The sequence below is a fragment of the Rhincodon typus genome, chromosome 39, assembly GCF_021869965.1.
Source record: "Rhincodon typus isolate 14 chromosome 39, sRhiTyp1.1, whole genome shotgun sequence".
Classification (NCBI taxonomy): domain Eukaryota; kingdom Metazoa; phylum Chordata; class Chondrichthyes; order Orectolobiformes; family Rhincodontidae; genus Rhincodon; species Rhincodon typus.
In genome coordinates, this window is record NC_063370.1 from 4,031,575 (window position 1) to 4,055,596 (window position 24,022).

General features: G+C 42.0%; 1 protein-coding gene and 1 long non-coding RNA gene across 2 annotated transcripts in view; both read left to right on the forward strand.

Annotated features, from left to right (window-relative positions):
* ccdc97 (coiled-coil domain containing 97) overlaps positions 1 to 6,817 on the forward strand; it is a 16,047-nt gene extending 9,230 nt beyond the window's left edge. The window contains exons 4-5 of the mRNA XM_020533747.2: positions 365 to 494; positions 2,443 to 6,817. Of these exons, the coding sequence (XP_020389336.2) occupies positions 365 to 494; positions 2,443 to 2,563 (251 nt within the window). The 3' untranslated portion in view covers positions 2,564 to 6,817. The remainder of the gene's footprint in view (positions 1 to 364; positions 495 to 2,442) is intronic.
* A 1,583-nt stretch (positions 6,818 to 8,400) lies between these two features.
* On the forward strand, positions 8,401 to 22,266 carry LOC125487314. Its single transcript, XR_007265805.1, has 3 exons — positions 8,401 to 8,516; positions 20,199 to 20,286; positions 22,199 to 22,266. It is a non-coding gene; the product is annotated as an uncharacterized LOC125487314 (long non-coding RNA).
* Positions 22,267 to 24,022: the final 1,756 nt, after the last annotated feature.

Genomic DNA, 24,022 nt, shown 5'->3' on the forward strand with positions numbered 1-24,022 from the left:
GAGTTTCTGGATTAATAGGCTAGCAATAATACCACTAGGCCATCACCTCCCCACGTGCAATTAAAAGCAAATCTAAAATTGGTGATGGTGACCATGAATCCCAAACTGTTGTAAAAATATTTCTGGTTTACTCATGTCATTTAGGGAAGGGAATTCTTTCCCAGTCTAGTGTGACTCGAGACCCACAGTAATGTGGTTGACTCTTCTCTACCCTCTGAACTGCCCGAGGAAGTCACTCAGTAAAGGGCAATTAGGAATGGGTAATAAATGCTGGCCCTGCCATTGATACCCACATCCATGAACAAATTTAAAAAAGAAATTGTGAATTTTGAGCTGTGTCACTGATGCTCCTGGCTCCATCTAGATGACGACACAGAGTCTAAAGCTGCAGACTGGATACCCAGTGACGACGAGAGGAGCATGCTGAGGGAAGAATTTGTGAGTCGCATGTACCAACGCTTTCTGGATGGGGAAGACAGAGACTTCGATTACAGGTAGTTATCAAACATAAGTATACAGAGTTGAATCCTACAGTACAGAAAGCAGCCATTCAGCCCATTGTGTCAGTGCCATTTCTTTGAAATAGCAATCCCATGTTAAACCAAACACATAGATCGCCCTCCCGCCAATATTCCACTTCCATGATTAAGGCGTTTCTTTGCCATAGCCAGGCTTGTCTCTTCCTGTTGATATCAAATATTTAATGCAAGCTCTAAATTTTATCCTTGTGTTTCCTCTCTTCACCGACCAAGATCTGTAAGCTCTTCCTCTTTGTTGAAATCTTGATGCCATTCATTGCCTTGTGGTTTCATTCCATGTTCAAAATCGTTCAGTGTTCCTTTTCTCCCACCACCTACAGGTTTATGAAAAATAACTTATTCTCTCCTAACAATTACTCTTTTGACCTCGTCCATTAAATTAATATCCAGCATCGTAAGAATGGCCTCTAAACTGTATTTATAAAAACATTATTATTTGTTATCCCTTTGCGCTTATGGCCATTTCTTACTTGAAAAAAATGCTTGTCAGATTTTGTTACTCTTGTCTAGACCTTGAAAATAATCTTTTAGATTAACCAGAATGAAACTATATATCATTTAACTGTTGCAGCAACAATGTAAATTGGTAATTGACTCGGCATCGTTGTGTCTTTAAAGCACTTTGGGTTGTTTCTGTGTTAAATAACCAGTGAGTCAGCTGCAGTTTAGCGGGTAGCATTCTTACCTCTGACTCAGAAGGTTGAGAGTTCAACTGTGACAGTCCACTGCAGCATTGAGAGAGTGCTGCGCTGCTAAAGGCGCCACTTTTCAGATGAGATGTTAAACTAAAGGACTTTTTTTGCGGGGGCGGGGGGACAGTGGGAACACATGGGTTTCATCTAAAACATCCTGTGACACTGTTTTGAGAAAAGCTCGTGTTGATTCTGCTATCTAGGGTCAATGTTTATCCCTCAGTACCAACAATGGGCATTTAACGTTTAGCACATTGCTGTGGGAGCTTGATGTTTGCGAATTGGCCACCATTTTAAAAGATACATTGATGACAGTGAAGTGCTATGGGGCATCCCGAGGTTGCTATACAAATTTAAATTCTTTATTTCCACATTTGCCATTATTCGCTGTATGGTTTCAGGCAGGAAGAATGGCCATTTGGACTGGCTGGCAGAGGATAGCTCTCACGTATCCCCTCCCCAACCACCCCACAGCGCGCGCGCACACGCACACCTCACACAAATGCCCTACACAACCGACATACACACCCCCACTCACATGCCCCCACACAGACACACCATCCACTCACACACACAAACACCACCCACCCCACATGCACGTGCAGCACACGCACACGCACCATTCTCTCACTCTCTCTCTCACACTCTCTCTCACACTTACACTCTCTCTCTGTCTCACTCTCTGTCGCGCGCGCGCACGCACTCTCTCTCTCTCTCGCACGCGCTCTCTCTCTCTCGTGCGCGCGCACACCATCCACACACATGCACACCTCACACAAATGCCCTACACAACCCACCCACTCACACACACAAACACCACCCCCCCCACAAGCACTCGCACCATTATCTCTCTCCCACACAATTCACGCACACACCTCACAGACACACTACTCACGCCCACACCTCAGACATGCGTGGGCTCACGCGTACGCTTCGCAGATGCACGCGGGCGCGTGCCCACGCACCTCACAGACGTGTGTGCACGCACACATAACCCCCCGCACACATACCCCACGTATGCACACGCACCCCTCACACACATTTCCCCCCGCCCCATATACGCATACCCCTCTCTCTCACGCACGCGCGCGCACCCACACACACACCTCAATCCAACACTTTTTTTTTGCAGTTTAGAGAAACATAAGCAAACTCTGATTAGAAAAACCACTGTTACACTTTCTGTTATTTACGGCCCATTCTCCTTTCAGTACTGTTGATGACAACCCGGATTTTGACAACCTTGACATCATAAGTCGTGACGAAGAGGAGAGATACTTTGACGAGGAGGAGCCAGTGGAAGTTGAAGATATGGAGATGGACAAGGATTAAACATTCTTCAGTTTATATGTTTTTTTTTACAGTTTTAGATTTAACAACATTTCCAAATCTCTCTTTTTCAAGGACACTGTTAGTGATCAACTGAGTAGTTTTGTGCACATTGTAAAACAATTTCTTCTTCCTATTTTTTAATAAGTGTAATTGGCCAGTTTCTGTTGTTCTATTGATTTCTGTTGCGCTAAAATCATTTTTTTAAGTTTGATGTACTAAGGAAGATGAAACTGAAACTGCTGACAGACAACAAACAGATTCCCATGGTGGCTCAGTGGGGAAATGCACCACCTAGAAATCAACTGAACCTTGCTTCCAGGTTTAGTTTCTGGTCCCTGAGGAGATAGCTGGGAAGGAAGGATTGGACCCTGCACCTTTTGTTTAGGTGCTAAAATCAATCAGCTTTTACTTTTCCAAATTGAACTCTGGTGCCCTCTGTTTGTTAAAAGTGAATGCTTGATGAGGCTCTCCGCAACTGAATTAAAAGAATATGTAATCAAAATTTGCTTGTTTTACACTGAAATAATGACAACTCTCTAACACCTTAGAACTCAGTGACACCTATAAGCCAGTTCCCTCAAGCATTTGTTTCTGCAAATGTAGGAAGAAATAGTCTGGAGAAAGGTAAAAAAGAAATACATGTACTCTTCCCAACTCGTGCTGGGATATGGCCTCCTGGGTACCCAGAAATCCGGAGGCCATTCTTTCCAGTTGGTAAAATATCCACAAACACCTTGACCCTGGGCAACCTGACCTCAAGTTCACAAATGCAGTTTCCAGCAGGGATTTTTCGGTGGTTAGCAGTGTCAAAAACTTATTTTCCTCTTTGTACCTTAATCCACTGCTGCCCTGGTCTAGCTAAGGTCTGCTAACTCGGTTTAGTGTGAGGATTAAACCCAGGGGCTTTTGGTCCATATGGATGAGTTCCTTATTGAGTGTGTTCTTACTAATAAACTGTGTAAAGAGTACAGCAGGATAGGCATCCTGTGATGTGACATTGTGATGCCATGACACTCTCTACTATGCATTGCGGAATTCCATCAGGCATTGCATGTTCTCTTTCTTATACATGGTTAGGGTGATGTGATAAAGAGCTGTTTTTTACCCCCCACAGGAGACAGAACCGCTCCTTGTGAACTGTTACAACCAGTATTGCCAGAGGGCTTTGGGTAGCTCACCCTCACCTGTTTGGCAGTGGGACTCCTGAAATAGGGAAAATAAGAGTGTGGGAACTAATGACAGAGATGTCTTTTACAGGAAAAATATAGCTCTGATTTGCTGGTAATTATTTGGAGTATCTTCTGAAACAATATCTTATTTCTTTAAGACTCTCACTGTCCTTGTTTTTGATTTCATCTCCATGTTCCCACCCTGGTTTTGATATTTAATCATGTGCTGCACAGAATTAGTGTTTCAATCAGCTTTTGAAGCAACTTTAAGTCAGTTGAAGAATTTAAATGTCTTTCATTAAATGGTTTACATTTTATTATTCATGTTGTTGCAGTTTCTCCCCATCGTAACTACTGTTCAGTGTTGGAAAGTCACTGGGAGCTTAAGTGTTGTTTTCATTGTTTTGCCTTCTTTTAACAACTGGAGATTATTTGCTCAATAATCCACAGAGGAGTGGCCAATTTTGAATAGTAGGGTTTGATTGTGTGGTGGTTGTGTTATTGGACTAGTAATCCAGAGAGTGGGTGTTGAAATTCCACCATGGGAGTTTGAGAATTTGAATTAAAATTTTCACAATCTGAATGAAACTGGCACATATTTGTCAGCTTTCACTGAAAATCCAACTAGTTCACTAATATCCTTTTAGGGAGAGAAATAGGTCTGAATCTTTACATGACTCCAGTCCCACACCACTATTTGTGACTCTTAACTGTCCCCTGTGGGGCAAAGAAGACATACAAAGACGAGGAGGCCATTTAGTCCCTGAATCCTGTTCTGCCCTTCAATGAAATTGTGGCTGGTCTACATCCTAATTCCACACACCTGCCTTTGCTGCTTATCACTTAATACCTTTGATTATCAAGAAACTAGAAATATCAATTTTGAAATTAACAAGTGATGTAGCATTAATTGTTCATGGAGGAGAGTTCTGAACCCCTACCAGTTTTTGTGTGTTGAAGTGGTTCCTGATTTCACTTCTGAAAGAGTTGGCTCTAATTTTTATACTGTGCTCCTAGACCTCTGAACCAGAGGAAGTAGTTTGCCTCTATTTACCTTATACTTGATCATTTGAAAGCTTAGCCCATCTTCTGTATGAAACATATAATCATACAAATTCAGCCCCTCAAACCTGGTCCCCATTCAGTAAGATCATGCTCATCTGATTGTAGCCTCAAACCCACATTACCATCTACCCTGATAACTTTTTATTGCATTGCCTAATAAGAATCTATCTATCCTTGCCTTTAAAAATATTCAAGAATTCTGTTTTGATTGTGCTTTGAGGAAGAGAGATCCAGAGATTTGTGACTCTTTGAGAGAAAAAGAACTGCCTCATCCTTGATGGAAAAAGACCATCCTGATTTTTAAACAGTGACCCCTAGTTCCAGATTCTCCCATTAGAGGAAATATCCTTTCCTCATCTACCCTGTGAGGAACCCTCAGAATCTTACATGTTTCAATAATATCACCTTTTACTCTTCTAAAAGTCAGCAAAAAAAAGCCTACTCTGTCCGTTCTTTCCTCATAAGACAAATCACCACACCTCTCCCCGAATAAAGGTATCAGTTTAGTTAACCTTCTGTGAACTTCCTCTAATGAATTTATATATTTCCTTAGATAAGGTGCCAATACTGTACACTATACTCACTAGTGCTCTCTAAAACTGAAGTATTCAATTTTCCCTGTGATATCTGATAACGTTCTATTAGTTTTCCTAATTACTTGCTGTACGTGTATACTAAGCTTTTTATGATTTGTGCCTAGGACACCCAGATCCCTCTGCATCTCAGAACTCTGCAATTACTCATCATTGGTGAGAGGAGAGAGATTTTAAAAAGACATAGGAGGCAATTTTTTTTACAGAGGGTGGTTCGTGTGTGGAATGAACTTCCTGATGAACTGGTGAATGTGTGTAGTTACAACATTTAAAAGACAGTTTGATGGATATATGAATAGGAAAGGTTTGGAGGAATATGGGCCATGAGTAGGCAGGTGGGGCTAGTTTAGTTTGGGATTAAGCTCGGCATGGACTGGGTGGACCGAAGGGTCTGTTTCTGTGCTGTATGACTCTATTTAGAGAATATGCTTTTTAAAAAGAAATTCTATATGCCAAAATTGGTAATTTCACATTTTCCCCCATTATACTCAATTTGCCACATCTTTGCCAATTCACTTAGCCTATCTATATCTTTTTGTAGCCTTCTTATGTTCTCTTTACAACTTGCATTCCTACATATCATTGTATTGTCTGCAAATTTGGCAACACACCTTCTGTCGTTTCATCTAAACCACTTTTATAAATTAGAACATCGAACTGTAGAATCCGGGAACGGGCTCTTCAGCCCACGATGTTGTGCCAAACACTACACCAAATTAAGCTAATCCTTCTTGCCTACCTTTGCTCCGTAGCCCTCCATTCCTTGCATGTTCATGTGCTTATCTGAAAGTCTCTTTAAAAGCCCCTATCCTATCTGCCTCCGCCACCACCCGGTAGTGCATTCCAGACTCTTACTGCTCTCTGTGTAAAATACATGCCCCTGGCATCTCCTTTGAACTTTCTCCCTCTCACCTCAAATGCATTTCCCCAAGTTTTAGACTTTTCAACTCTGGGTAAAAGATTCTATCTAGTGAACCCTGCTGGAAGGTAAGCGGGAGAGTAGATGTTAGAGACAAACCACATCTTCCTTGCATGTGATAGAGGCTCCTCCCGCACCCGTCAAATATTTGTTGACCCTCACTGTCTAGCGTTAGAGGTGAAGCACATCCACTCCAGCCAGTTTCTTGAGAACTACAGTGCAGGAATGGCTGTCACCTTCTGAAGTGGAGGGGAGTTAAGATTTTGTTGAAATTGCTTCTGACAGGAATTGTTTGCATACAGTCTTCCATAGGGGAGGCAAGGCTAGGTGAGATTCGAACTGCTTTAAAACTTTGTACAGAGTTAAAATCGGACCCAGTGCTCAGCGTCTGGATCCACCGAAGTTGCACAAAATTAATATTGTTTTTTCGTGCTGAAAAGGTTTAGGATATTGTTTTACACATGTATCGATTTCCAGAGATTAAAATAAAATGTTTCTGAAATAGCAATTTCTCAGTTTTCCTGCTTGAACTTTATTTTGGAATAAGAGACTTTAGCTTATGTACTGGACATGCAGGGATCATTAAAACTCTGCTTTCTCTCCACAAATGCTGCCACACATGCTGAATTTCTCCAGCAATTTTTGTATTTGTTTCAGATTTCCAGCATCCGCAGATCTTATGTTTAGAATAAAACAAAAGTTGAATTTTGTATCCATGAATTAACCTTGTATAGAAAATAGTGTTGCTGTCTCTATGGGTTTGACTAACTCCACAAACTAGTCATTCAGACACATTGTATGACATTGTCTGAACCACCCCAGTGTATTACAGCGTCATGCTTCACTCTCGGCCTTCAGAAATACATCGTGTACCATCATAAATAAACAAAAGAGAGAGACAGGATTGAAAATTAACATCTCGTCCAAAGAACAGCATTCTGTACAACTTCAAAATCCTATTGACCTAAATGGGATTTCTGAAGCGGGGTGTGAAATCAGAACATTGTGAATTGGGGAAGGGAGTGTTTCCACCTGAAATATGATTGACACTTCCTTCATTGGATCCCTACATGGTAGAAAGAGGCCACTTGACCCATTGAGTCTGCACTGACCCCCAAAGAGCATCCCACTCCAGACCCTATCCCCATTACCCTGCATGCAGTTTTTAACCATGGCTAATCCACCTAACCTGCACATCTTTGAACTGTGGGAGGAATCCAGAGCACCCAGAGGAAACCCATGCAGACAATATGCAAACTCAAGACAGCTACTGAGTTTGGAATCAAACCCGGTCCAGGCATTTGAGGCAGCTGTGATAGCCACTGTGGCACCCACACAAATTGTAGTGGAAATCTGAGACTCTCTCCCAAAAGCTGCTGAGCCTGGGGAAAATTGAAACTTTAAAAAAATGAGATTGATCATTTTATTTTGGGCAAGGATATTAAGGGAAATGGATCCAAAGTGGGTTAAGATACAGATCAATCGTGATCAAACTGAATGATGGAATAGGTCTGAATGGCTTAATGATATCCTCTTGCTCCATTTATTGTCCTAGGTTACAATATTGATAGAATTTAGGTCAAAGTTTGCTTTGATCACTGGTCTGGATTCCAGGTTCAATGAAATAGTTACGAGGTTACAATTGCAACTGGCATTTGCCTGGTTCCTAAGGTTGAGTCAGGTTGGAAGGTCAACTGGCCGGAATACTAAGATGACTAACTTAGTTAGCATAATTTCTGTTCTGTTACCACAGGTCAGAACTGGTTTCCAGGGTCACTAGTCTGACTGGAGATGGCTTAGTTGGTAGGGTCAGGTAGTCTTGTTGCTAGGACCAGGTCAAATTGCTAGTGGCTGATTGGTAGTGCTGGTTAACTGGCCTGGTTGCTAGGGACTGGTTACTGGGTCCTGGCCTGGTTGCTAAAGAACTGTTTACTGTGGCCTGGACTGGTTGCTAAGGACTGGTCAGAGGGACTTGGCCTGGTTGCTAAGGGACTGAATGTGGGTCCTGACCTGGGTGCTGAGGGACTAGTCAGTGGGTCCTGACCTGAGTGCTGAGGGACTGGTCATTGGAGCGTGGACTGATTGGTAAGGGACTGGGGCCTGGCCTGGTTGCTAGGGGACAGGGTGCTAGGATTTCCTGTTGGGCGCCCGGAGATGACGTCTGGCGCTCCGCGGAGCTGCTGCCAAGATGGTGTCGGTGACTCTCGGTGAGTTGGTGAAAAGCGGCCGGATCCGGGGAGGACGGAGTGGCCGAAGGCCGGGAGCTCGGGGGCCCCCCGAGGCTGAGTGGAGGAGGCTGCGGAGGGAAAATCGGGCTGAAGTCCGAAGCCGCGGTGTTCAGGCCTGGGCACTGAGTGGGCGCTGGGCCCGGGACCCACAGCTTCAGGGCCCGGAGCCGGCTCGCTGAGGCAGGCGTTTTCTTAACAGTCAGATCCCCGCCATATGTCAGCTCACCCCCGGCTGGGAGCCTGAGAGACCCCGGCACATAGTTAGAGAGTTCCAGCAAATCTTATCCTTCCGCGAGTTTAATTCCCAAAGCAGCTGTTCCTTTGAATGACAAATTCTATTTCTAGCCTCTGAGTCAGAGGGGAGTTTGCCAATTCCTCACCATTTTGGGCACAAAAGGTCCAGGCTGACCTTCCCTGTACAGTTCTGAGGGAGTGCTACACTGTCAGAGCTGTAGTCGTTTGGATGAGACTTTAAGGTGAGACCTGACCATACTCTCAGATCTTTACAGGATGCCCTTTATCTCATTGGTCAACAAAGATCTGATGACACTCATCCCATTTTCCAGCTCTTAGCCTTGTGCAACCCGATTGAATGTCTAAATACTGCTTAAATGTTGCAAGAGATTTTTTTTAAAATTCACTCATGGGATGTGGACAAAATTGGCAGGGCCAGCATTTGATTGAATGATTTATTTCTTATTGCCACATGTACCAAGGTACAGTGTAGTGTTGGTTTGCATGCTATACACACAGATTGTACCATACTAACTGCATCAGGGTAGCCGAACAGAGTGCGGAATGAAGTGTTACAACCACAAAGCAAGTGCAGATAGAGAGACCAGATTAATATTTGAGAGGTCTGTTGAAAAGTCTGATAACAGTGGGAAAGAAGCTGTTCTTGAATCTATTCGTACATGTGTTCAAACGTTTTTATCTTCTACCTGATGGAAGAGAGTATAACCGGGTTGGGAGGAGTCTTTGATTATGTAGGTTGCTTTCCTGAGGCAACAAGAAGTATAGATGGAGTCAATGGATGGAAGGCTGGTTTGCGTGGTGGACTGGGCTGTGTTCACGACACTGTAGTTTCTTGCAGTCTTGGGAAGACCAATTGCCATGCCCTGTGTGGTGCATCCAGATAGGATGCTTTCTATGGTGCATCTATAAAAAATTGGTATGAGTCCTTGCGGACATGCCAAATTTCCTTAGCCTACTGAGGATGTAGAGACATTGTGCTTTCATGACCGCCTTTTTGATGTGGGTGGACCAGGACAAATCATCATACCCAGGAACTTGACACCCTCGACTATCTCCAGCTCAGCACCATTGATGCAGACAGGAGCGTGCCCTCCACTTTGCTTCTTAAAGTCAATGACTAGCCCTTTAATTTGCTGATGTTGGTGGAGAGACAGTTGTCTTTACACCATGTTGCTAACCACTCAATCTCTTTCCTGTATTCTGTCTTGTCATGACTGAGATCCAGCCTACAACAACGGTGTCAACAAACTTAAAAATGGAACAAACAGAAATTGCTGGAAAAGCTCAGTAGCCCTGGCTTCAATATCTGCTTATGTTTCTGATTTCCAGCATCCACAGTTCTTTTCTGTTTTTAACTTGTAAATGGAGTTGGAGTGGAATTTGGCCACACAGTCATGAGTGTATAAGGAGTATAGTAGGGGGCTGAGTATGTAGCCTTGCGGGGCACCAGTATTAAGGATTATGGTGGAGAAAATGTTGTCATCTTTTACTGTTGAGGTCTCTGGGTCAGCAAATCGAGGACCCAGTTGCAGAGGTAGGAGCTGAGACCCAGGTCTTGGAGTTTAGAAATGAGTTTGTTTGGAATTATGGTATTGAAGGCAGACTGTAGTCAATAAGCAGGAGCCTGATCTACAGTGTACGTCTCGCCCCAATGCGGAAATGAAGTGTGCACTTATTATCCAGATGTTCCAGGGATGAGTGTTGCGCCAGGAAGATTGTGTCCGCTGTGGACCTGTTGCGAATTGCAAAGGGTCAAGGCAGTTTGGTAGGCTGGTATTGATGTGAGCCATGACTAACCTCTCAAAGCACTTCATAATTATGGAGGTCAGAGCCATCGGGCAGTAGTCATTGAGGCACGCTCCATAATTTTCCTTTGGCATCGAAATGGCGATGGTCCCCTTGAAGCGGGAGGGGACTTCAGATTGTAATAAGGAAAGGTTAAAGATGTCTGCGAATATGCATGCCAGTAGGTCCACACAAAATCTGAGTGCACGGCTGGGGACTCCACGTGGGCTAGTTACTTTCCCAAGGGTTCACTCACATGAAGGCTGATCTAATGTCTGCGGCGGTGACCTTGGGTACAGCTGTATCTGAGGCTGTTAGGATAGGGTGACATCGTTCAGTGATCTTCTGTTCAACGTGAGTGTAGAATGCATTGAGCTCATCGGATAGGGATGTGCTGTTGCCCACGATTCTATTTAATTCCGCTTCGTGGCCTGTTATGTCGTGTGAACCTTGCCACAAATGACAGGTGAACCTGTGGATAGTCTGGGTCTCAAGCTTAGTTTGGTATTGCCTCTTGGCATCTCTGATGGCCTTACAAAGGTCATACCTGGATTTCCTGTATAGGTCGGGGTTGCCCGACTTGTACACCTTCACCCTGGACTGCAGTAAGGAGTGGATCTCCCGGTTCATCAGTGGTTTCTGCTTGGGGAACATTTGGATTAACTTCTTCAGGCAATCTTCTACACACTAACTAATGAAGTCTGTGACAGTAGTGGCACGCTTGTTTAAATTGACAGCTGAGGTCTTGAATATGGACCAGTCCACCAACTGTAAGCAGTCACATAGAAGCCCTTCCATTGCTCAGAACATCACTGCACTACTTTCCGTACCGGGTCCTCGTGCTTCAATTTCTGCTTGTAAGCAGGGACGAGAAGCACAGCATTGTGATCTGATTTTCCAAGGGATAGCGCAGTAGACATCTTTGGTTGTATACCAATGATCAAGGAAGGATGTTTGGACCTCTGGTGGGGCTGGAAATGTGTTGATGGTATTTTGGTAACGCATTCTTGAGGTTGGCCTGGTTGAAGTCACAGGCTACGATGTGCGAGGCCTTGGGATATTCCGTCTCAAGGCTGTTTGTAGTGTTGAATACTTCGTCAAGTGCACTCTTCACTTCCGCATTGGGGTGAGACGTAGACTGTAGTTAGGAAAGTGGAGGTGAATTTACATGACAGGTGGTAGAGACAGCACTTTACTGAAAGGTATTCTTGGTCCAGGGAGCAGTAACTTGTCAGAGTTGCCATAGCTGAGCACCAGGAGGTGTTGATTAGGAAGCAGACCCCACTGCCCCTTTCCTTGCCCGAGTACACTGAGTGGTCCATTTGGTAAATTGAGAAACCTTCAGGTTGTAAGGCACAGTCAGATGTAGAAGGAGTGAGCAATGTCTCTGTAGACAGAGTGCACAGCAGTCTGTTAACTCCCTTTGGCAGGTGAGTCTAGCTTTAAGTTCATCATTTTGTTTTCAACGACTTGAACATTTACGAGGAGTACGCTGAGATGGCGGGACTTGAAACCTAAATAATTTCAGTTTCACCTGAAGTCCAGCAACGCCACCAATGTTTCCTCAGTAGGTGGCTGCTCCTAGTTGATCCCGAGGGAAATCTGCTCCAAGAGGTAAGTGTGTGCTCCCAATGGGATCCTGGGCACCTTTCATGGCCTTGAGTGTTCTATGGGGTCTTGTGGCCGGTTCAGTCGGGCCTCCTGGATGTTGGATTTATTGCCTATTCCTAGTTGCACTTGAGAAGGTGCTGGAGGGCTGCTTTCTTGAACTGCTTCAGTCCATTTCTGATTCAACCTCTCCTTCAGACTGAGAGTTGCAGACTTCTGCTACTCTCTGGGTGAAAAAATTCTCACCTTAAAATCTATGCCATTGACCTGTGCATGCTACGGACCTCATGATCATCATTACTTCCCAGGTCCTACTATTTATAGTATAATCCCTTGCATTGCTAGTCCTGCCAGGTGCATAATCTCACACTTTTCTAAATTGATTTCCATTTGTCCACTAGCCTACGTGTCTGACTGGTCCGTTGATGATCTCCTGTAGTTTATGGCTGTCCTGACTATTTACCATCCTACCAATTTTCGTGTCATGTGCAGACATCTTGATCATGTGCACTATGTTTGAGTCTGTATCATCAATGTACGTCACAAACAGCAAAGACCCTAGCACCCAGTCCTATGCAACTCCACCAGAAATAGCCTCCAGTCACAGAAATATCCCTGAACTATCATTCTCTACTTACTTCCTCTCAGCCAATTTTGGATCAATTGGGCCACTTTGTCTTCTTAGTTTCTTAACCATCTGCTAAGAGTGACTTAGATTTTAGCAAGGCTTTTGATTATGTAGACCACATCAAGTGCATGACTCTCATCAATACTCCTGGTTATCTCTCAAAAAATAATTGGTCATATTTGTCAAACACTATCTTCCTTTAACAAATCCATGCCAATTTTCCATGATTAATCTGTGAATTTCCAAGTGCAGCTATATTCTGTCCCTCAGAACTATTTCTGATGCAAAAGTAGGGAGGTTATAATTCAGTTGTACAGTGCATTAATGAGATCACATCTAGTGTACTGTGCACATTATTAGTTTCTTTATTCAAGGAAGGATGTAAATATAAACCAAAAGAACTGCGGATGCTGTAAATCAGGAACAAAACCAAAGTTGCTGGAAAAGCTCAGCAGGTCTGGCGGCATCTGTGAAGGAGAAAACAGAGTTAATGTTTTGGGTCTGGTGACCCTTCCTTGGCACTGTTTTCTCCTTCAAGGATGTAAATGTGTTGGAAGCAGTTTACTGAACTAATACTTAGAATGGATGGGTTTTCTTAGGAAAGATTATATGGGCTAAGTACGTGTCTGCTGGAATTTAGAAGAGTAGAAGTTGACTTAGTTTAAACATACAAGACTCTGGGTAGTTGCGGAAAGGATGTTTCCTGTTGTGAGAGAATGTACTTATTTCAAAACAAAAATCTCAAATCTATGATGAAGGTAAGGATGATTATTTTCCCACAAACATTATAAATCTTTGAACTTTTTCTCAAAAGATGAGGTTGCAGACTCAACTGTTTTTAAGCCAGAATTAAATGGGTTCTTGATGAGTAACGTTGTGAAAGGTTATGGAGGGTAGGTGGGAATGTGGAGTAATCAGATCAGCCGTCATCTTATTGGATGGTGGAGCACCCTGTAGGGGCTCAATGCCCAATCTTGCTCTTAATTTGTATGTTTGAATGTGAAACATGAGCAGACATTTTTCTTTTTTGTGTGAGGTGTAGGCTCAAGATTTTTAAATAGAGCAAGAAAGCACTGAATATTTTTCAGTTAACTGGGTAAAGTATTTTCTGTTCTGGCACCTTTTTTCATCACCATAGAATCCCTACAGTGTGGAAACAGACCCTTCGGCCCAACGAGTCCATACGACCCTCACAGCATCGCACCCAGATCCATCCCCCTCATGACCCACCTAATCTACACATCCTTGAACACTATGGACAATTTAGCATGGCCAATCCAACTACTCTGCACATCTTTGGACTGTGGGAGGAAACCAGGGCACCTGGAGGAAACCACGCAGACACTGGGAGAATGTGCAAACTTCACACAGACAGTAACCCAAGGGTGGAATCGAACCCGGGTCCCTGGCGCTGTGAGGCAGTAGTACTAACCACTGAGCCACCGTGCTGTCCCCTGATTTTTATGAATGTTTCATAACTTATGCATTTAATTCAGTTGCCTCGAATGGTGGTGACATTTTTAAGACTTTAATTTGAAGATAATTTCTGTATTTCACATTTTTTTTTAGGCAAAGATTTTGAAACAAAGGTAGGTAGACAGATGGAGTTAAGATACTAAACAGCAGAACAGGTTCAAAGTGGCTGAATGACCTGGTTATGTTTTTCTTGTGATGATCCTGTGGCAATGTATGAAAAAGATAAAAGAATTGCAATGTCCATTTGTCAATTGAACACAATGGATGAAGAAAACTTTCTTTAAAGCACACAGTGTGTTTGAAGCTAAATCACAAGATGGAGAAGGACTGCAGTCCATGTCGCTTAGAAAATTTAAATAATGCTGTGAATTAATCTTGAAAGCTTCATAATTACAGAGGAAGTGAGAATTAGAAATTCAAGTCATTTGTAGATAACTTCTTGAGTTCAGTGGCTTCAGTTGAATGTCTTTTATGGGTGTTGATCGTGTACAGCCCAGTAGCTACTTGCATGATAACCCAAGCAAATAACAAGTGTGTCCTTGTGGTTGAGACTGCAGATTTGTGCAGTTTGCATGCAATGTCTTCAATCTTTCTGAAAGTGGACTGAATTCATTTGGTTAGCTGCGTTTTCCATCGATTGACAAGCTATTTTGTTTCCAATGGCCAGACGTCGACCTTGATTGGATTCATTTACTTCCCGTCGGTACAGCTTGCCTGGTTGGTGTTGGCATACTTCAATCTACTTGAGACGATGAGCATGCACCAAATCAATTCCATTGGGGATGGGGTTGCTGTTCATATGGTGCACTTTTGCTGATGCATGAAGAGACCAATCTGCGAGAAGCAGGGTTTCGACCTAAGTGTTGATTGTGAAGTAGTTACCGGGTGTCGTTGTGGGGTCTGCTGTTTTGAGTATTGGTGCCTGTAGCCAAGTTGATGTTACTGATCATACAGTCCCAAGTTGATGTCATGCTTTTCCTGTGTCATTAGCTAGAATCAGTATTGAAGACCTTCTTGTCACACCTAAGAGCGTGCATAAAAGTGGAGCTTTGGTTGTCTGTCTCCTGCTACCTCACGATTTTGAAAATCACATGACCATTAGAAGTAGGAACGGGAGTAGGCTGTTTTGCTCCTCAGGCCTGCTGTGCTACTGAGTGATCCGACATTCCTCATGTCCACTTTTCTGTCCCTCCTGATCAAGAATCTATCTCAGCCTTAAATACGCACAAGGATCCTGTCCCCATAGCTCTCTATGGAAAGGAGATCCAATGAGTCCAACTGTCAGAAGAAATTCCACATCATCCTCATGAAAATCAATTGCTTCTGATTGATGTATCCAACAAACTTGGGAGTTTGGCTTTGACTTTCTGTGAGATGATCCGAATGTGTCGCAAATTGTGCGGGTGATACTTGAACTCGCTTTCAGGTTAGCTGTGTAATATATAAAAAATCACATGCTTAGCAGGTCATCTTGCTCAACTTAAAACTGATTTTCTGTTTCCTCCCTTAAGTACCCATTCTGCTTGCAGTCCTTTGCTGCCTGACTGTACTGTGGTTTGTTTCAGGTTACTTGTGAATCTGCTTTGTTTTCTGGCTGTTCCCATACAGAAAGGATATTAAAATCCTTCCAAAACAATCTAACTGTGATAAAGACAACGCCAAAATCGACTGATTAACTGGCGATCACCATCTCCAAACTTTGACAACTTTTTACTTGTAAGAATGAGATTTTGCAGCACAACATTTTAAATAACTTATTTAAAACAAAGGTTTTCTGTGAAGAAATGAATTGCATTTATCCATTATAAATCTTTAAATATTATGAATCAAAAAATAATAGTGTTTCGACTACATAGTTGTAATTGTTATTGCTGTGGCATATGAGACAGTGGGTTTCACTGCTGGTAAGAGAGATTGTTGCTGAAGCTTTTCATTTTGAACTCATCACAGCGAATGCAATGGTGTCAATTTTCAAAAAAATTTCACCAATTTGTACTCCATGAGCTGATCAATTTGGCAAGTTGACTTTAAGTGGACAATGCATTGCTGTGGAGAAAGTTACAGGGAAACTATAGGCTCCCCAAGTTCCCAACTATTTGAAAAAAGACCTAAGTAGATTTTACAAGGCATCATGAGTAGGTTAAGTCCAAATTTCATTTCTGATTATAACCAGCAGTTACAAAAGTTAATGCCTGTCTTCCTAGCACTAGTTTCAAAGTAAGCATGTCTATTGATCTCACAACAAACATCAGTTATTTATGGGGAGATTGTTAGTCTGTTGTTAACATTTATCATACTGACACATTATATGTGCACAACAGAAGCTTGACAGTGTTTATCGTAAACATGCTCAGGGTCCTCTTGTGACACAGTGATAATGTCCCTACCCCGGACCGGGAGGCTGGGTTCAAGTCCCACCTGCTCCAGAGGTGTGTAATAACATCTCTGAACAGCTTGTTAGAAAAATAGGTTAACTTAAAAAAAATGCAATGCCACCAACCTGGTATTATAAACAATGAATAACATAAAGGGAAGTCGATGTAGTTTAAACGTAATAGTTACAGCTGTAGTGATGTCTTTTAGATGGCAGAGTGGAGGCAACGGAAAGAAGTATCGATCTAGGCATAGCTGGATGACACACTTCATAGACAAGCTACAATGAATGTGTGTATGATCGTGTATGATAGATAAGGGTGACGCATTGTGACAGCAGGTCTCCATGTTAGGATATCTATAAATAGAGTGAGAGAGCGTTTACAGTACAGAAATGGGTCATTTGTCTCAACCAATCTATCCTGGTGTTTTTATTCCTTATGAGTACTTTGCCTTGTGCTTTAAGCCAGTTCTGCTGCCTGTGCATTGAGATACTGGTTTAGATTAATTCTAAGCTATGGGAGTCTGTACATACACAATTCCTGAAGCTGCTTGTTCCTTACCTCTAAGTAATGCTCATCAGCTCCTTATGTGTTGTAACACTCATTATTTAGGTTAACAAATACAGCTCTCTAATGTAGTGTCTAAGACTTCTCCTTTCACATGTTCATTCTAGATTGCTATCTTTGCTTACTGGTGTCAAGGTCACATGATCATGAATCTTATTATACAACAGTGAATCTCCTTCCGCCCCGCCTTCTTCATTCCTTTCACCATACCCTGTTAATTTCGCACTCATGTACTTGAATATTTTGTCCTTAAATTCATACGGTATTCACCTCCACACTCCGGCCTGGATTGTCGTTCCACATTCTGACTGGATGGTGGAATACATTTCTTCTGAACTCCTTATTGGATTTGTTAATGACTGTCTTATACTCATGCCAATTAGTTTAGATTTTTGCACAAGAGGTAATGTCCTCTCTGTGTCTGTCCTACTGAATAGCATCAACATTTTCGAGATCTTTAACAGGCTAACTTTTACTATTCTCTTTAATAGAGAATTGTAGTATTGTCTTTCCTCCTGCCCCAACAGGTCTGTTAATGTGGTGTTAATTTTGTGTAAATCTAAGTTTGAAAATTCATCCATGGTTTGTTGAATCATTGGCAAGGCTAGTCTTTATTGCCAATGCCTAATAGTCCTTGAGAATATGGTTGTGAGGCCCTCAGCTTAAATCACTGCAGTCCAGGCGATGCAAACATTGTTAGCCAAATTTTGCCCCCAGCAGTGCCATAGTAAATGGCTTTGTTCGAACGGCCTTGTGACATGAAACTGATGGTGTTACCATACATCTGCTATCGTTGTCCTTCTCGGCAGTAGAGGTCATGAGTTTGGACGGGGCAGTTGAAAGAACCTTAGCAATTTTTTGCAGTCCATCTTGTAGATGGTACAGACTGAGTGAAGGGTGGAGTAACTGTTTAAGTTGACAGATGGTTTAAAAATATTTTCAAAATCTACCAATTTAGTCTATCTTGAGCATGAAAGCTGTATTTTCTTTTAGTCTGCTCTTGCAGTTCAGTGTAGACTACAGCGCTATTTTTGTCTCATTGCTTGTCTTTGAATCCCAGTTGTTCCTTTGACCTTCATCTACTGAATGTCTGAGATCGAGTTGTAGATTACTTCGCAGCAGAATTGCAACTGTTGTTGAAATTGAAGAACCATCTTCTTGAAAACATGTGGAAAAATAGGCATTAGCTCTGATAGTTGATGGTTGTGTGTGGTATAATTCTTGTAATTTAACTTGCTGTGGTCCTGCTGCAAACCACTTTCCCTTTTAAACCTTTTGGTTCAAATTCCATCATCTGCCGTGGTGAGATTTGAACTGGGCTTCCTGGAACATTAGCCGAGTTTCTGGACTAATAATCCAGCAATAGTACCACTAGGCCACCACCTCGCCCCTTTTGGTTCATTACTCTAATTTTTTTTTCACTGTTATCTTGCAAGGAATTCTTGCTAGAGGGAGCTCCCTGTCCTGGCTTTGTTTGTCCAATGCTATTTCCCTTAAAGGGATTGGCAGAGGTTTCACCCCTCGCTGTCGTAACTTGCTCAGTAGGCTTTCTGGCAAACATTTTGTTTGGAAGGATGTGGACCAAGCGCAGGCAGATGGGGCTAGTTTAGTTTGGAATTATAGTCAGCATGGACTGGTTGAACTGAAGAGTCTGTTTCCGTGCGGTATGACTCTATGACCTGGGGTCAGTACATTGCCACTGCACCACAACAGCCCTCACCCCCTCCATGTTGTATTCTGCCTTTCAGAGGTCTAAATGAACAAGCATTGGTAATCGGCTTCATCCATATCTTATAACCATTTGAGGTTTGCAAGTATCTCTCTCATCGTTGACTGAAACTGATTACTCAGCCCTCACCAGTATTGACTTGCTGCTAATTTGCTTTCTGAATTGTCAGCCTGTGATGACTGGACATGGTCAGTGGTAAGTCTATTGTCATTCCCAATCTCTCTTCAGCCCTGTGCTAGCTAGCTCAAACTTCAAATGCACAGATACTTTATCAGATCCTACGCTCCTTTCTTACTTTACTCAGTGTGACTCAGTCATACTCTCAAAACTCACTGGTTTCAACAACTTGCATTTATATAGTACTTCTAATGTTACCAAATATCTCAAGGTGTTTCATGGAAGTATTATCAGACAAATTTAGCACTGAGCCATAATACCTCCTTACTTCTTTAGTTAAGAAGCTGTAATATTAAATCTTAGAATTGAAAGCAGTACAATGAAAGTCCATTAGATTGGTTGCTGGGATGAGAGGTTAGTGCTATGATGAGAGGCTGAGTAAACACAGTCTATACTCCCTGGGGTTTAGAAAAATGAGAGTTGGTCTGATTGCAAATACAACATTCTGGGAGCTTGGCAGGGTTGAGAGGTTGTTAATGGGGGAATTTAAAACATAGTCACCATCTCAGAATAAATAGGTGATTGTTCAGAGCTAAGCTGGGAAAATTCTTTACTCAGAGGGTTATGAACTTTGGAATTCTCTACCCCACAGGATTGTGGAAGCTCTATTTTGAATACGTTTAAAGCTGGGATAGACTGATCAACGGATATGGGGAGCTGGCAGATAAGTGAAGTTGAAACCCAGGATCAGCCATGGCCATATTGAATGGTGGAGCAAGCTAAAGGAACAAGATATATTTTTTCTGCTCCTGTCTCTGTGTTTCTCTACTGTATGTTTCTTGCGTTTGCCTGGAAGCAGTGTGCTATGACAAAACAATTCAGTGATCAATCCATCAGACATTGAAAATGTGTCAACGAAATGTTTTAACTAAGTTAGTTCCTAAATGGTAAGAATATAATTTGTTCGTCATGATTTCTCCCCAAGCAATGTAAAGAATTTGCGGCTGCCACACCGAAATTTAATTTAACATTGCCAGTTAGAATGCCAGCTGCCCTGCTTTGTGAAGAGAAGTGGTATGTATTGACGCGCTTCTGAGACTCGGTTTCTTTCTATTCTGCAGCTACTTCAGAGTGGATCCAGTTTTTCAAAGATGCTGGAATTCCAGCCGGACCAGCTGTCAACTATGCTGTTAGCTTTGTGGACAACAGGTGAGTTTCCTAATCATGGTTAAATTAGCTGGAGCAAACTTGAGGCTATCTTGGAAGATTTCTCCATTAACATTTAGATGTTCAAACTTAGTGATTTTGACTTTTTTTATTTCATCCATCAAATTGTTAGCATGCTGTTCAGATATTCAGCTGGGAGGTATTTGAGAAACTGGGCAAATTTTCCCTCTCTCTTTAGGAACCTTCTTAAATCTACTTGCCCCCTCATATGTCCACCTTGTTATATTAGGACTGCTGTTATCTGAATTCACTGTGGATGAATTCACTCAGAGCAGGTGGCAACTAAGCATATGCATCTTCAAACCATGCATGACAGCCCTGTAAAAGAAAAACATTGCACTGGGCTGTGTGAAGCCAGAACAAAATGGGAGCAAGAGCATTTATGTTTCATTGCAGGGACGGAAAGGAAAAACATGTTGCAAATTATTACTCTGTGCTTCTTGACGTTTCAAGAGGATTTAAGTATGTTTATGAGAAACACAGGTTAAAGCCTATTGCAGTCCATTGATGTAATAGTCTTTTCAAAATACAGATATGCAACATCTGAGAAGTACTGAGCCTACAAATTTCCATTGCTAAATATGTGGTAATGTACAGGCACAGGGTACGGATGAAACATTTAAGAGTTATGGATAATTGCTTTCACCTCACAAGCATCAGTTCTCGTAATTGCCTCCTCCATAAAGCTAAATTTAGCTTGCACTTAAATAATGTGTTGCTGCTGGCAGATGATCTAATAGTATCCCTGCTGATAGCTTCTGCCAGTGATTCTTTGCTAACCAACTCCAAAGGCAGTATAGCTATTGTCAGAATTTTCCATGTTTAAACCCCACCAGGTTATTTCACGAACATAATCCAGAGACTGAAATGAGCAGATGATTTTATTTTTTGCTGAGAATTCACGGTGGGAACCTCTATTATGTATTATATTGATGGATCTGTATTCAACCTCTGCAGCATGAAACCTCATCAAGCTACCCTGCACTTTCTGAAGAAGGGTCTAGGCCCGAAACGTCAGCCTTCCTGCTCCTCTGCTGTTGCTTGGCCTGCTGTGTTCATCCAGCTGTACACCTTGTTATCTCAGATTCTCCAGCATCTGCAGTTTCTACTAACCCTGCACTATCACTTGCATTCCCATTCAAAAGAAGTGGGTGCCCACTGCTCTTTATAATTAGATACAGGAAAGCCAAGATTAGGTGCTGCGAATCTTGCTGTGAAATTTGATTGTTTCTTCATTATATCAAATGATGACAGAATGAAAGCTGCTTGCATCATTGGTCCCCCTTACCACTTTCATGACCCCTCTCTTGTACACTATGATTCAGGGATATGGAATCTTACAGTTTGTAGCATGAGGCCCTGACAAGTTAATTACAAATTCATAATGGCAAAAAGGGTCTTGGTTCTATTCCCCATTTATATTGAACCTGAGCTTGGGGTGTAGTTATTACAGCGGGCGGAAGGCTATTCAATAAATAGCAATAACAGGAGCAGGAAATGTCCATTTAACCTCCAGCCTGGTTGGGTGTTAGTGAGATCATGGCTGAATTGCAGCTAGCTCCATATACCCTCCTTTGTCCCATATCCCTAATACCTTTGGTTAATGAAAGTATAGCCATCACAGCTTTATAATTAACAATTGACCTAGCATTAATTGCTGTTTACACAAGAGAGTTCCAAACTTCTGCCATCCTTTGTGTGTAGAAGTGTTTCCTAGCTTATGAAATTTTTAAGCCAATCATCTTAGACTTGCCAAATAGCAGAAGTTTTTCTCCATCCCTTGAAAATTGATTAAATCATCCTTAACCTTTTAAAATTCATGGAAGAAAGGGAGATTAGATGTAGGCATCAGAGCTTAAGAATAAACAAATTGAGATTTTTTTTTTCTCTCAAGGATTGTTAGTCTGTGGAATTCCCTTCCCCTATGGAGTCTGGGGTCATCGAATTCATTCAAAACTGAGGTGGGTAGGTCTTTGCTAGACAAGAGATTTGAGGGTTGTTGGGGACAGACAGCAAACTGGAGTTGAAACCACAACCAGTGCTGTTATGATCTTACTGCTGAGCAAACCTGAAGGGCCAAATAGCTTACTTTGGTTTCTAAGCCCTATGTTATGTTTCTATGAGTACAAATTTACTTTGTATAATCATGTCTCAGAGTCCTGCTATCATTTATGCTGTGCTCTATCCAAGACCATTATATAATATTTCCTCATCTCACACAGCAACTAGCACTACCTAAATAGAGTAGAGCATAGGCAGGAAATCTCCCTCTGTTCTTATCCAAAATTGTGCCTCAAAAACAACTCCCAAATGCTCCTCACTACGCCAATGCAACACTTTTGATTTCTCACTCTAGGTTTTTCAATTGAGCTGCAATCTCAAGCATGGAAGGACACCATTTTGGGTGTTATATCTATATTCCTTGAGCAATTCAAAACAATCTCACTGATCTCTCTCCCTGTAAACCTGAATCTTCCGCTGTTTCAAATATTTTATCCAATTTCCATTAAAATATACAGTAATCTATCCCTCGGCTCTCCCCTATGACAAAACATTCCTTGCAGCAACATTCTGTGTGCAAAACACTTTTCCTGTTCTCTTCTCACTCCCTTGTAGAATTTTAATGGTGCTGGAGAGTTAAGTAGCAGGTGGCTTCATTGATTAAATTACTGGGGGCGTCTTGTGATATAAAGAACTGTCTTGTTCAATGATGAAGGCATTGAACTAATTAATTAGCAAATAAAGTTGTACAATAAAGCAATTTCTGTCTCTCACTAGGGTAGAGTTACATATCACAATCTATCTTTAAATGTACCAGGTAATTTTTGATTTGGTCTGAAATGGTTTTAGCAGTCTCCTGTGTTAATTGGAAAATTGTATGAATAACTGCTTCAACTCATTAGACAACCCATATTTTGCAATCCAAGCATTTGAAACCAGTGGAGACAAAAGCAAGGATCTTTAGAAGGCTGCCTGTCCAAATCAGTTAAGCAGTTCTCCCACCTAAAGTCTCAAGCAGCGAGTCAAAAAGAGCTTGTTGAATTCGCAACATATTTATAACATTTTTGCTCATTGAATTAATGGTAGCTCTGCTTTGAAAGGGTAATTAACCCATTATAGATATCATATGAAAACAAGAAATAGGAGAAAGAATGAGCCATACAGCCCTTGAGCCTGTTTACTCTTTCAAAATAACGGTGCTGACGTTCTATCTCAACTCAGCTCTCTTAGTATTCATTGGTTTCTTTATTGTCCAAAAAACTATTAATCTCGATCTTGAACACCTACAGTCCTTTCCAAAAATCCACCATCCTCTGACCAAGAAATTTATCTTCAAATCAATCCCAAATGGTTGTCTCCTTGGCATGAGTCTATGACCTCCTGTTCTAGATTATGCAACCAGAGTAAAGGGCCTCACAGCATTTTTCCAGTAAAGTCTGTTAAGACTGTTACACGTGTCCACTTCTCATTATTCTAAACTCCAGAGATGATTGGCTTGTTCTACACAATGTCTCCTCATGGGCAGTCCCCTCATGTCAGAAAACCATCCAGTGAATCTTTGTTGTATCCTCTGTAAAACAAGGATATCTTTTCTTAAATGAAGAGACCAAATGATCAGGATTCACTTTGCTTACATGAGCAGAGTACAAAAGTATAGCTTACAGTTTGCAGATACAACACTCAGCAATTGATAGAGAAAAGATGATAAAAATGTAAC